General features: G+C 40.6%; 1 protein-coding gene across 3 annotated transcripts in view; it reads left to right on the forward strand.

Moving 5' to 3' along the window:
* Window positions 1-14989, forward strand: part of STAB2 (stabilin 2) — a 171397-nt gene that overhangs the window by 113278 nt on the left and 43130 nt on the right. For all 3 annotated transcript variants that reach the window (XM_036760302.1, XM_036760303.1, XM_036760304.1), the window contains 6 exons: window positions 6440-6559; window positions 8901-8948; window positions 9078-9161; window positions 10966-11118; window positions 12558-12698; window positions 13410-13469. In XM_036760302.1, coding sequence (XP_036616197.1) covers window positions 6440-6559; window positions 8901-8948; window positions 9078-9161; window positions 10966-11118; window positions 12558-12698; window positions 13410-13469 — 606 coding nt within the window. The remainder of the gene's footprint in view (window positions 1-6439; window positions 6560-8900; window positions 8949-9077; window positions 9162-10965; window positions 11119-12557; window positions 12699-13409; window positions 13470-14989) is intronic.

The raw sequence follows: 14989 nt of genomic DNA on the forward strand, positions 1-14989 counted from the left end.
GTTCTTAATCCATTCTGTTAACTGCTACTGTTTTATGGGTGAGCTCATCCCCTTCACATTCACAGTTATGATTGTTGTTATTCAGTTGTGTCCAATTCTTTATGACCCCCATGAACCATACTGTCCATACTGTTCTTTTGGCAAAGATACTGGAGTGGTTTTCCATTTTCTCCTCCAGTGGATTAAGGCCAGCAGAGGTTAAGTGATTTTCCGAGGTTCATGAAGCTAGCAAGTATCTAAGACATCTTCCCAATGCTTGGTCCAGAGCTCTAGCCACTGAGCTACCTAGCTGCCTCCTACAGTTATGATTACTATGTATTTCTCTTTCTATCCCATTTTCTTCTGTTTCTTCTTTCTCTTTTTATCCTGCCCTTCCTTAAGAGCCTATTTTACTTTTAACTACCACCTCTCTTAATCGGTCCTGCCTCTTATCATCCCCCCTCTTTCTTTTATCCTCTTCCCCTCCTATTTCTCCATCGGATAAGTTATGTTTCTATACACAATTGAGTGTATATATATATTCTTTCGTCTTTGGACCAATTCTGATGAAAGTGAGGGTCAAGAAGTGCTCATCCTTCCCTATCCCCCACCACTGTAAGAGCTCTTCATTGCATACCTCTTTTACATGAGCAAATTTTCCCCATTCTACCTCTCCCTTCCCCTTCTCTCAATACATCTCTCTTTTTTGCCCCTTCGATTTTTTTTTGGAGATCATAATTGACTTATATCCATGTCCTCTGTCTCTGTAAACTCCTTTGAAACATCCTAATAATGACAAAGTTCCTAGAGTTACATGTGTCATCTCCCCATATAGAAATGTAAACAGCTTGACTTTGTTCAGACCCTTATGATTACTTTTTCATATTTACCTTTTTATGCTTCTCTTGAGTCTTGTGTTTGAATGGCAAATTTTCTATTCAGCTCTGGTCTTTTCATCAAGAATTCTTGAAAAGTCTTGTTTCACTAAATATCAATTTTTCCCTGAAGGATTAGACTCAATTTTCCTCGGTAAATTATTCTTGGTTGTAATCCTAGCTCCTTTACCTTTTGGTATATCATATTCCAAGCCCTCTACTCCTTTAATTTGAAAGCCACTAAATCTTGTATGATACTGACTATGGCTCCATATTATTCGAATTGTTTCTTTCTGGCTGCTTGAAGTATTTTCTCTTTGACCTGGGAGCTCTGGAATTTGGCTATAATATTCCTGGGAATTTTCCTTTGGGGATCTGTTCCAGGAGGTAATCAGTGGATTCTATTTCTATTTGTGGATTTCTATTTTGCCCTCTGGTTCTAAGATGTTGGGGTAATTTTCCTTGATAATGTCTTGAAATATGGTGTCTAGGCTTCTTCTTCAATCATGGCTTTCAGGTGGTCCAATATTTCTGAAATTGTCCCTCCTCGATCTATTTTCCAGGTCATTTATTTTTCCAATGAGATATTTCACTTTCTTCTATTTTTTCATTCTTTTGACCTTGTTTTATTGTTTTCTGATGTTTATTGAATCATTGGCTTCCATTTGCCCAACTCTAACTTTTGAGAAATTATTTTCTTCAGTGAGATTTTATACCTCTTTTTCCATTTGGAAAACCCTGCTTTTTAAGGAATTCTTTTCTTCAGTGAATTTTTGTACCTCCTTTTCCATTAGATCAATTCTATTTTTAAATGTTATTTTCTTCAGCATTTTTGTGCTTTTTTTACCAAGTTGTTAATTCTCTTTTCATAATTTTCTTGCTGCACTCTCATTTCTTTTTCCAATTTTTCCTCTACCGTTCTTATCTCTTTTTTAACTCTTCCAGGCATTATTGCTGGACTTAGGTGTAATTATCATTTTCTTCTTTAAGTTTTGTAGTTGTTTTCACATTGCTCTCTTCTTCTGAGGTTACGTCATGGTCTTCCCTACCACTATAATAGCTTTTTATGGTCAAGTTCCCTTTTTGGTTTTGTTTGCTCATTTTTTGAGCCTATTTCTTAACTTTGAACTTTATGTTAAAGTTGGGTTCTGCTTACCTTGGGGTAGGGAGACATGTTCCCAAACTTCAGGCTTTTGTATTATTGTTTTCAGCACTAGTTTTGGGGGTCTGCAAGTTTTTGATATTTCCAAAGTGGTGTAGACCTGAAGAGGTATGGTCACTGTTCTTCTAGTCAATGCTCTGGTCTTTACCCGTTGTGATTTACCCCTAGTACTCGTCTCTGCCCTGCAACTGGGACCCAGATGCGTATGGGCAATAGAGTTGCCAATCAGTTTCAACCGTACCCAGTGCCAGCAAAGGGTCCCCTGTAAATTCTTTCTGACCAGTTGTCTGATCCCCTTACTGTCTCTGGGACTGAATCCTCCTGAAGCTGTAGCAGCTATTGTGGCCGTCTTGTTTATGCACTCCAGACAGGCTTCTGTTTTCTTAAGCTGGAAAAATATCTCACTCTGACATTTTGTTGGCTCTGCCCCTCCAAAATTTAACTTGAGGCATAATTTTAAAATTGTTTGGAGGGCAATGTTGAGAGAGTTCAATTGGGTTGCCTCTGATCTGCCAGCTTGACTTTGCCTCCTTAAATAATATTTTTTTTTACAAATGCTCTTCAAAGTCACACCTGTTGCCAACTCTGAATCATCCCTAAGGTTGGATCTAGATAAGTGGGATAAGTGAAGTAATCACCCCAGCCCTTTCACTTGGGGTGTGATGTCTAGGCTTCTTCTTTGATCATGGCTTTCAGGTGGTCCAGTATTGCTTAAATTATACCTCCTTGATCTAGTTTCCAGGTCATTTGTTTTTCAATGAGATATTTCATTTTCTTCCTGTCAAGGAGGATTCAAGGAAATCTATCTATCTGTCTGTCCTATCTGTCCTTCCTATCTATCTATCTACCTACCTATCCATCTATCCATCCATATATGCATGATATAAATATACACATTTATGTGTAAATATATATATATATATGCATGCAAATATACATATATTAATGCATAAATGTACATATATACATAAATATATAGTATATATTATGTATGCGTGTATATAGACACACAGTTTGGTCTTTAAATTTCCCCTCTCCCTGTTCACCTCCATTACCAAATTATGCAATCTCCAAATACATCTTAGAATTGTGCTTCTGTGACTCTTTTTCCATGTTAAATATTTTAAGCTGATTTCTCAGTTATGCAAATGCATATGTGATATTATCGATCTGGATGTTCCTCCAACAATGCATATAGCAACTCATTTATGGCTTGCCCATCTCATCCCCTTTTACATGTGAAAAAAAACTGAGACTCAAGTGAAGTGACTTTTCCAGGGTCACATAGCTAATAAATCCCTAGATTGTCCCAACCTTTTCCTATGCAACTATATAACAATGGTATAGCAGAAATAGACTTAAAACTCAAAGGGACTCCTGAGTCTGACCTCCCCCCATTTTAAAGATAAGAAAACTGTGACTCCAAGAGTTTACGCAGTTGGCCCAGATTCACACAGCTTTTACGTGTCTGACTCAGGATCCTAGATTTAGGGGCCCTAGAGACCAATGAGTCCAAACCCTGTGTTTGGCACAGAAAGATTAAGTGACTTGCCCAGGATCAAGCAGCTGATAAGTAGCAGGGGTAGGATTTGAACTCAGGTCTTCCTAACTCCAAGTCCATTGCCTTCTCTACCATGCCATGCTGCCTCTCGCATTGCTTCCTTTGATGGAACGTAGGCTCCATGAGGGCAAAGACTATTCTATTTTTGTCTTTGGATCCTCAGATACCTCAGTACCTTTCCAATAGCAGGCACATTATAAGTGCTTATAAATAAATAATTAATTGTGTACACCCAACTACCTCTTATCCAAAGAGACAAGGTGGAGGCCAAGATTGGTGCTTCAGTATTTTTCTGGGACAGTCCCCAGAGCTCTCCTGAGTTATTCAAGCAGCTGTGCTTGGCACAAGAAGCCGACATCTCCCCCACAAGGTTGTGATGCTCCAGAGACTCATTTCTATAAATACTTCCCATCCTTTTATTTATAGTACTGAACACCTGAGATCCTTGGGGCCTTTTAGAAACTGGTTAGCCCAGAATTCCTATCCCTGGAGCCCTCTCTTGAGGACAGGGACTATGTTGTTCTCTTCGGTTGGCCTGGCAACCTCCCTTTCTCAGAATGCTCTCAGGCCTGCTGTCATTCTGCAGGGACAAAACAAAGCGATGACAGAAGTCCCATGATCCTGGCACTATGCCCATGGCCTTTTGCTAACAGTTGTTGGCCTCATTTGTATTCATCATGCTGGTTTTCAGGAGCAGGCTGTCTTCTTGTCTCTCGTAATGAGTAACCTTTCTTAAGAATCACGACTCACATTTAAAAAACTTCTCAGGGTTTACAAAGCACTTCCTTCCCAATGGCCATGGTGAGCACAGTGACTCTGCAGTTAGAAGAGCTAGGTTCAAATGCTACCTCTGACACTACTTATGACCTTGGGTCAGTCACTTAACATCTTTGAGCCTCAGTTTCCACATCTGTATAATGGAGGATTTGGACTAGGTCTAGAGTTAGGATCTCATTCCTCCATTTAACATGTATATATATTAAGCTACAAAGATAAATAAGAATTGGGTCTCATTCTCTCATTGGTCTCATTCAGTATCATTTAATTAGAGCGATAGTACACGTATATGGGGAAATAGAATGTGAATTCAAAAATGAAAAGTGCATAGGAGATGTGATGAGCTCTCCACTAGGAAGAAGCACAAAGGCAAATCTCTTAACCTCAGTTTCCTCATCTGTAAAGTGAGAGGGTTGGACTGGATGGCCTCTCGGATCCCTCCCAGCCCTAAATCCATGATCCTGTGATGTAGATCGAATGAACAAATGAATGAATGAATGGATGAAGTTTGCTCCCAATGGTCCCAGTGAAAGCAATGACTCTAGAGTCAGGGGATTCTGGAATGTATGAATGATTTAGTGTAGATCTTCATAGCTGCCTTACCTCTTCCTTTCCTGATTAATCCAAATTGATTGTGCTGTACACCACGCCCTCTCATCTCTTATGGGCTTTGTTCTTGATACTAAACAGTGATACAAGGCACTGAGGAGGGAGCATTGGACACGGAGTGAGGAAGAAACTCAGTTCAAATTCCACCTTACAGCACCAAAGAAGGCATTTAATGTCTCTAAATCTCAACTTTTCTCATCTGTAAAATGGGCATATTGCCCACAATAGTACCCACTCCCAAGCTCGTTGTGAAACTCAATTGATAAAACACGAGAAAAGTACTTTGTAAACCCAAAAGTTTTGTACTATTATTTTTTCCCAGACCTGAGGTTGTATTAATGTCATAAGCTCCCATGTGAGGAATTAGTTTCCAACAGTGTAGATAACCAAGCAGCTTTATAATCTTAGAGAATTGCCTGGGGCATGGGGAGGTTAAGTAATTTGTTCAGGGTTACACAGCTAGTATGTGTCAACAGTGGAACTTGAACCCAGATCATCCTGACTTGGGGGTCAATTTCCATCCATTACCCATGCTGTCTCTTTATTATTTCTACCTACTGGTCACCTCAGTTGTGAGTTCTTTGGGAGCACGGACAGTACTGGTATCCTCACTCAGCCTCACTCAACAAAATGCCACAGATATCTGATAGTGATGCCAGCTGCCTCGAAAGCTGCTGCCCACATTGACTGTGGTGCCCTGGCTCATAGATAGCTCAGAGCCTGGGACAGCAAGTTAGGGAAATGGAAATTGCTCATGAGATCATCAATACTGAATAGGAAGGGATCCAGAGGTCATCTAGCCAACCCCTCCTCATTTTATAGATGAGGAAACTAAGGCACATAGAGATGAAGTCACTTGCCCAAAGTCACACAAGGGGTAAAGTTCAGAGGGGAGAGTCAAGCCTAGGTCCCCTGTCTCCAAAGCCTGTGTTTTTTCTACTTTGCAATGCTATTTGGGTTAAAAGCCAGGAGATGTTGTATAATAATAATATATTATGATAATGTATTGATATTTTATAATATTTGTGTGATATATAATATAAATATTATGTAATATGAGCTATAATAATACGTTATTATAGTAACCAACTCAAGCAGCCCTTGACACACCCATATAGGGCTAGAGATGTGTCATGGTGAGCCTGCCATCTTGTAAATCAAGCAGGGTGAACACACCCACTGCCTACCAGCCCAAATCCATTGGAATCCATCAATCACTCCATCAACAAGCTTTTTTTAAATGGTTGCTATGTGCCAAGTACTGTGCTTGGCTCTGGGAAAACAAGCACAAAGAATGAACCAAACCTGCTTACGAGAAGCTTACATTCTAAAGAGAAACCATGACGTGAGCAAGAATGGAACCCCATCTTTTCAGGTTTGCCAAATGAATTTAAAATTAAGGACTGGGCTTGTGTTACAAGAATGTTTGAAACAAGCAAACTAACTGAATCACTCTTCCGTTGGCAATCCCATTAGAGGAATGGTGGCTGCAGCGAGTTTGCTATCTGCAATCAGACTGCTATAGAAGAAAGGACCTGTACCTGCAAACCAGGCTACAAGGGAGATGGGTTCATCTGCCGGGGGCCCATCTACCTGGTGAGTCATTGCCCTTTCCTTAGAAGAAGGCAGTTAGCAAAGGCGGGTGTCCATCTCCCGGGAATGATCAAGAGAATGTTTTACTGTCAATCTTACCAAGTTTTTTCCTAAGTCTTTACAAAGAAATGAATGAATGAATAGATAAATAGATAAACTGATTAAAGCATTTGTTTATTAAACATAGTTTATACCCCCAGCCCCACCCACCCTACTTAATATTGTAATTCGTAATAATGACACATCCCTGGTAACTGATTCCACGAAAAGACCACCTTCAGCTGAAAGAGTAGAGGAGGTAGTTAATTCCCCAGGAACAGAGCTAAGTGAGAACTAGCTAAGACTGGGGTATTTAGGCAGCCAAGCCTGGACAAAGACTAAACAGAGAAGAGAAAGAATCAGAGTTTTGGGGGAGAAGGGTGCTAGGAGCTAGAAGGGAGGAGCATCAGGCTAAACCTAGGGAATCCATATCTTGATCTACAGCTACCAGAGAAGGGAGGCTGACATGGCAGGGCAGGTTGTTAGTTGGGGATTGAATTAGAAAAGCAAGAACTGTGCTAGGCTAGTCTCCAGAAACTGGTGTAAGGAAATTACAAGCAAGACTCAAAATGTCGGGATGGAGTGAGATTATGTAGTAATGTCTCATAAATGGCACCCATCAAGACAATATTACGTAATCAGCTGTGATCCCAAAGGCCCAAAGATCAAGCATGCTATCTACCCCCTGACAGAGAGGGGATGCATTCAAGATAGAGAATGAAACACACGTTTGTGGGCATGGTCAGTGTGGGAATTTATTTTACTTGACTGTGTATATTTATTTTTCTACTGAATAGTATTTTATTTTTTTCTAATTACACGTAAAAATGGTTTTCAACATTCATTTTTAAAAGATTTTTAATTCCAAATTTTTCTTCCTCCATCCATTCCCTCCCCCGCTCCCCAAGGCAGCAAACAATCTGATATAGGTGTTATATATGTACAATCATATTAAATGTATTTGTACATTAGTCATGTTGTGGGAAAAAAAGAATCAGAACAAAAGTGAAAAACCATGAGAGAAAAAAAATTTAAAAAGTGAAAATAGCATGCTTCAACCTACATTCAGACTCCATAGTTCTTTCTCTGGATGTGGATAGCATTTCCCATCGTGAGTCTTTTGGAATTTTCTTGGAGCATTGTATTGTTGAGAAGAGGTAAGTCTATCAAAGTTGGTCATCACACTTTGCGGCTGTTACTGTGTACAATGTTCTCTTGCTTCTGCTTACTTCACTCAGCATCAGTTCATTTAAGTCTTTCCAGGTTTTTCTGAAACCTGCCTGCTCATCATTTCTTACAGCACAATAGTATTCCATCACATTCTATTACATTCATTGTTCAACCATTGCCCAATTGATGGGCATTCCCCCAATTTCCAATTCTTTGCCACCACAAAAAGAACTGCTCTAAATATTTGTGAGCATGTGGGTCCTTTCCCCTTGTTTGTGATCTCTTTGGGACACAGACCTAGTAGTGGTACTGCTGAATCAAAGGGTATGAACAGTTTGATGGCCTTTTGGGCATAGTTCCAAATCGCTTTCCAGAATGGTTGGATCAGTTTACAACTCCACCAATGATGCATTACTGTTCCAATTTTCCCACATCTTCTCCAAAATCTATCATTTTTTCTGTCATATTAGCCTATCTGATAGGTGTGAGGTGGTACCTCAGAGTTGTTTTAATTTGCATTTCTCTAATTAGTAGTGAATGAAAGCATTTTCTCATATGACTATAGATAGCTTTGATTTTTTTTATCTGAAAACTGCCTGTTCATATCCTTTGACCATTTATCAATTGATCAATTTATCAATTATAATCAAATTATAAATTTGACTCAGTTCTCTATATATTTGAGAAATGAGGCCTTTATCAGAATTACAAGGGTTTTATTTGTCTTCTTTTTTTTCAATTGGGGTGGAGGGAAAAGAGGATGTGGGGAAGGGTAGAAAATTAATACTTCTTAATCTAAGAAGGTAAAATAAAATAAAAATTACATAGAAAGACAAAATTATAGAGGCATGTCTGGCAGCTTCCTGTATGACATCTCTCCTTCTGGCCTCAACCATACTTGGAATGCTAACCATATTCTGATCAAAGGATTTGGGATTTGGCCAAGAAGTTTCTTGGTCAGGCACGGGTCAGGCTAACTAGACTGCAGGGTCTCTTCCAGGGCCGAGATACTGAGATCTTGTGGATGGTGGTAACAGGGTTTGCCTGGTTCGTTCCTTTCTCCAGTGCTATGCTATGCTTGTATCCATTCCAGGGACAATAAGTCACATTTCCCTGTTCCATTTTCTGATTACAGGAACTTCCTAAAAATACCGATACCACCCCCTACTTCTTTCATCTTCAGGTAAGGAAATCTCAGTGTATATGTGGCAGTCAGACCATTGGCTAGAGCCATCTAGACTCAATAGGTTGGAAAAGACCTCAGAAGCTATCGAGATGATGACGACGATGATTTTCATTTTCATTTTGCCAGGAAAATACCATTCGAGACCTGATGGGCCCAGGTCCCTTCACTGTCTTTGTGCCTTTGAGGGAAGCTTTAGAGAATTCATCCCAGGTAAGAAAATTAAGCCCTGGGGGCATCCTAGTCCATACTCTTTGGGCCCTAATGCATGAGATGGGGCCTGAGAAGCCACAAGGAAGCACCTTTGGGAGGAGGAACTTGCTAAAAATTGGAGCCTTCCAAAAACAAAATGTGCTATGTTGAAAAATAATGAATTCTCCGTCACTTGAAGTGTGTCAACACATACTGGCTGACATTTTGAGAAATGGCTGAAAAGTACAACTCCAAGATAAAGAGGCAATGTCGTTTAGTGGAAAGAGACCTCTGCTGGCAGCCAAGAGACCTGGGTTTGAATCCCAGCCTCGACACTTACTGATTGTGCAAACAAGAACAGATCACTTCCTCTCCGTGAGCCTGTTTCCTCACTTGTAAAATGGAGACAGTAATACTTCACTGCAACCTCGCCAGTTTGTTGTGAGGGAAAGAGCTTTGTAAACCTTGAATCGCAGATTTGGAGCTGGAAGGGACCTGCCTCGGAGATCTTCTGGTCCAGTCCCTCATTTTACAAGTGAAGTAAATGATACCCAGAGAGGTGGGCACATAAGAGGCAGTCTTGTGTAGTAGATAGGATACTAAACTTAGAACCAGGAAGATCTGAGTTAAAATCCTGCTTCAGACCCTTACTAGCTGGGTGACCCTGTGCAAGTCATCTGACCTCTCTATGCCTCAGTTGGGAGTCAGATTCACTGGCTTCAGAGGTTCCTTCCATCTCTAGATCTAGAACTAGATCTAATTCTTTCCATTCCTAGATAACCTTAAGTCATGCCTTGCCAAGTATTATATAAATTGAATTATGCTTATTATTATCTTTTTCATCTTTCTTGAAAAAGATGATTATTGTTATATGATGGGTTAAAACAGTATTAGATCCTTGCTCCCCACTCATCCAACCCATTTTGCTTGTATGGAGACAAAGGAAAAAGTATTTAAAAGTAGCTGGGAATGAATGAGTGTGTGATATTCCTAGTGTTGGCAGCTTGGAAGTGTGTATGGGTGTTCAGGGAGGACTAGAACCTCCAAGGTGAGAGCTTACTGAGTCCTTTTCAGGGCTGTTCATTCACCTCTGCTGTTCATCTTTTACCCAACTCTCACCTGTGGCTCTACCACACCCCCCACCCCAGTAAAACCCATCTTGGCAGATGGGCTAACTCAGGTTGAGGGTAACTGACATGCCTCCAGCCCATTGGTGAGTCAGGGGAATGTCCACCCCAAGCACGTGAAGACATCCCCCAGCAGAATGGGCGAATGAGAACAATTTGTCCCAGGGGCCACGAAGGCAACCAAAGCAGAACCTGTGGAGCTCTTAGAGCTTGGTCAGACATCGAAGATACCATGGTCATCTACTGCATCCCGGGGCATCACCAGTCACCTTGATTTTTGTCCTGCCACTGGACTTTGATGACTCAGGAAGAAAGAGTGAGGCTGACGACTTAGTGCAACTCTGCCTCACTGAAATCCAATTCACACCCAAGTCAAGACATCACCTCCTGATGTCATTGGTCCTCTTTAAAAATGAAGAACAAACAGCAACATTGGCCGCTAGGTGGCGCAGTAGATAGAGCACTGGAGTGAGGAAGACCTGCATTCAAATTCCACCTTAGATATTTACTTGCTTATAGCATTAATCAAGTCACTTAACCTCTGCCTCCTTTCCTCATCTGTGGGAACAATGACCAGTAATAGCCTCCCAAGGTTGTTTTGAGGATCAGAAGAGATGCCAGATATAAAACGCTTTGCAAACCTTGCTGATCCATATAAATGCTAACCATCATTGGGATGTTCTTATCATCATTCTCAGACCCAGGTTAAAGAGTGGACCACCCAGGGGGTCATGCCACAGATCCTTCGATACCATGTGGTCTCCTGCCACCAGTTGCTCTTAGAAAGCCTAAAATCGATTCCAAGAATGACTTCACTCCAAGGGGAAGCTATCCACATCACTGTGTCCCAGGTGAGAGAAGCAGCCTCCTAAAGCCCCCCGGGGGGGGGGTTCTTACTCCTTCCAAATTGGTCTCATTACCTTTTTTCCCTGGCTTATGGATGGGAAGGAGTCTCAAGTCTCTTATTCAACTCCCCCCATGCCCAAACTAGACTGGATTCCTGTACAGTCATAGGTAATAGATGCCTTAGAGAGTCCATCACTTACTATTACTATTGATTTTTAAAATTTATACCATATCTTGTGCTTTTCTGCACATGAAAATTGCCTTATTTAGTTCATTTTCTTATTAAAACAATAGCTAGTGGGACTTTGAGTGACTACAATGGAAGGCAGCATCATACAATGGATAAAACCTAGACATGAAGTCAAGACGATTTGGGTTTGAGCCCTGCCTCAGACACCTACTCGCTCTGTGACCCGGTGCCTCAGTTTCCCCATCTACAGAAATGAAAAGGTTGGATTTGATGGTCCCTAAGGACCCTTCTAGCATTAGACACATAATTTTATGATCACTAATTGACCTCTTGATTTTGCCCCCAGAGCGATAATTAGTGAATATGTCAGCTATAAACTGCCCCAGGCAGGCAGTATTGAACGAGGTCAGTGGGGCAAAGTTGGGCCAGAGAGGCACTCATCTAGGATCTAAGAACTACCAGGAGTTTCCTATCTTCATGAGTAATTGTAGATGTCTAAGTGTTAGGCTCAATGTTTCTGTGCTGCCAAAGAGAACTGAGTGGAGTTAACACAGTCTCCATTTCAGAGCCCTGGTCATACCAACTGTCCTTTTGGCTCTGTTTTGCCCACAATTGCTGCATGACAAGCAGCTGCTAGGTGATATAGTGGATCCGGTGCTTGAATTAGAGTCCAGAAGACTCGAATTCAAATCCTACCTTAGACACTTATTGCCGATACAACTTTTTGCAACCCACTTAAACTCTCTCAGGCTCAAAAAATTTCCACATTTCTAAACTGCGGCTGATAATAGCACTTACTTCACAGAGCTGTTGTGGAGATCAGATGAGATAATATACACACATATAAAGCAGAGTTTAAAATACTTTGTAAATGTTGGTTATAATACTAACTATTACTGTTATTAATAGACCAAGTGCTTGGCTGGAAATCAGGAAGATGAGTTGGAATCCCACTTGTAGCGTTTACTAACCATGTAACAACGGGCAAGTTATTTAAGCTGTCAGCCTCAGCTTACTTATATATAAAATGGGGGTGATGATGTCTGTTATAACTGTCTTATGGGTTTTTTGTGAAAACTCAAATGTAAGTAAATTACTCTTCCAACCTTAAAGTCCTACATCAGGTAAACTGCTACCACTCTTATCATCCTCGTCATCACTACTATTATTATTTGTTGTGGCTCCATGAACTGGCTCAACATGCCCCGTCATCAGTTTGGATCTGGTTGTTAAATTTGTTTTGGCTCATTTCAGGATACAGTGTATTTAAATGGCAAAGCTAAGATAGTCTCCAGTGATATCATCTGTAGCAATGGGGTGATCCACACCATAGACCAAGTGCTGGTTCCAAAAAATCTGCAAGAAATCCGCAAAGATGCATCTGGGAATCATATGGTGAGTAAAGAAGGGTCATGTTAACTTGAAACCAGCTAGGTGGCACCGTAGTGGATAGAGCGCTGGTCTTGGAGTCAGGAAAACTCTTCCTGAGTTCATATCTAGCCTTGGACATTTACTAGCTATGTGACCCTGGGCAAGTCACTTAACCTTGTTTGCCTCAGTTTCTGCATCTATAAAATGAGCTGGAGAAGGAAATGGCAAACCACTCCAATATCTTTGCCAAGAAAACCCCAAGGAATGAGACAGGACTGAAATGACTGAACAACAACTTGTAACCTGGAGATCCCACTAAATTCAATTAGTCATGCTTCTAACCCAAAGGGAGAATTATCTAAATCCTTATTAAATTCAGTTCAACATACATTTATTAAGCAACTACTAAGTGTCAGGCATTTGGAATATAATAACAAGATGAAAAACAATCTTTGCCCCCAGGGAGCTTATATTCCACTCTGGGAAAGGGGGGAGGCAACCTTTATACAGATTCATTTATTTATTCAACAAGTATTTGTTAAGCATCTATTGTATATTAAGCACATATGTATTTATATCCTCAGAGCCTAGCACATTGGCTGGCATATAGTAGGTGTATAGTAAGTATTTGTTGACTGATTGCCAGATTAAGTATTAGAATCTCAAATACATGAACTGTCTAATAACTTAATTCTTGGTCAGATGAGAGGAAACAAAATATTTGTCTCTTTGTAGGAGAATCTCACCTCAGTAGCAATTCACCAGGGATACTTGAAGTTCAGCAGCATACTACAGGTAGGAACCATTGTTGTTCTCGTGGATTGTCCTTTGATCTTGAAGAAGATCGTGACATCAGGGAGGTGAAGCCATGACATGCAAGTGGTTTGGATTTAAGTGACGGAGGGCTGTACAAAGTCACTAGTCTTATTTTCTCCTCTGGGTCCCTCTGGGTCCAGTTGCCAGATATGGATCAGGATGACTGGAGATGGCTCCCTGGTAAGAACCGAGGACTGTGAAGAGGACTAAATGCTTGGAGGTGTTTTCTCAGGATCGCTCTATTTTCCCGGTTCAGCATGAGGAAGGCAGACATTCTGGAGGACAAGCTAATATTGTCTCAACTGCTTACTGCCAGTGGGGACTTCTGACAAGTATTTAAACTTGGGAGTTCCTCAGTTTCCCTCATCTATAAAATGAAAGGATTTGGACTAAATGATCCAAGTTTTTGTCCAGCTCTGAATTCGTAAAATTCACCATAAATTCAGTAAAACTCCATAGTCTGTTGGGGTTGTATGTACAGTGAAGGGATCAGAGTGGGAAGGGACCTCCACTGCCATCTGGTCCAGCCCCTACATGAAGCATGAATCCTTTACTTACCTACAACACCCCTAATCATCTAGCTTCTAGTTGAAGATTTCCAGTGACAGAGAGCTCACTACCTCATGAGAGAGATCATTCTATTTTTAGATAGCTTTAATTTGGGAAAAATTGTTTCCTCAAATTGAATGGAAATCTACCTCCCTGTAATTTACTCCCTTTATGCTAATTCTGTCTTCTCACACCCAGAAAACTATCTAATTCCTTTTCTTCATGATGGTCTTTAAAGAGTTGAAGACATTCATCAAATTCCTTTACCCTTCTTCTCCAGGCCAAAGATTCCACTCCCTTCCTCTGATTCTTCCATGGAATAGTATCAGATCTTACCATCCTGGCTACAATCTTTTGGAAAATAACTAATTTATTCAGAATCCTACATCTAGAGGTCATCTAATCCAAACCTTTTGTTTAACAGATGGGGAAACTGAGGGCCCAGGGAGGTGAAGTGATCACAGGGTCAAAGATTTAGAGCTAGACTGGACCTCGGAGGTCATCTAGTCCAACCCCCTTATTCTACAAATGGGGAAACTGAGGCTTGGGCAGTGATTTGCCTAAAGGATCAAGGGAGCAAGTGTCAGAGGTGAAATTTGAACCCAGGGCTTCTGACTCCAAAGTCAGTGTTCATTCCATTGTACTGTGCTGCTTTATGTCCTCTTATTCTTTTAATTTTGAGACATTTTTATTTAAATTTTTGAGTTCCAAATTCTCTCCCTCCCTCCCTTCCCTCTCTTCTCCCTGAAATGGTAAGCAATCAGATATGGGTAATACATGTACAATTATGTGAAACATTTCCATGTTAGTCACTCTGTACAAAAAAACTTGAATAAAGTGGGGGGGAATGAAAGAAAGTGAAAAATAGCATGCTTCATTCTGTATTTGAACAATATCAGTTCTTTCTCTAGAGACAGATAGTATGCTTCATCATTAGTCTTTTGGGATTA

This window comes from Trichosurus vulpecula, chromosome 5, assembly GCF_011100635.1.
Source record: "Trichosurus vulpecula isolate mTriVul1 chromosome 5, mTriVul1.pri, whole genome shotgun sequence".
Taxonomy (NCBI): domain Eukaryota; kingdom Metazoa; phylum Chordata; class Mammalia; order Diprotodontia; family Phalangeridae; genus Trichosurus; species Trichosurus vulpecula.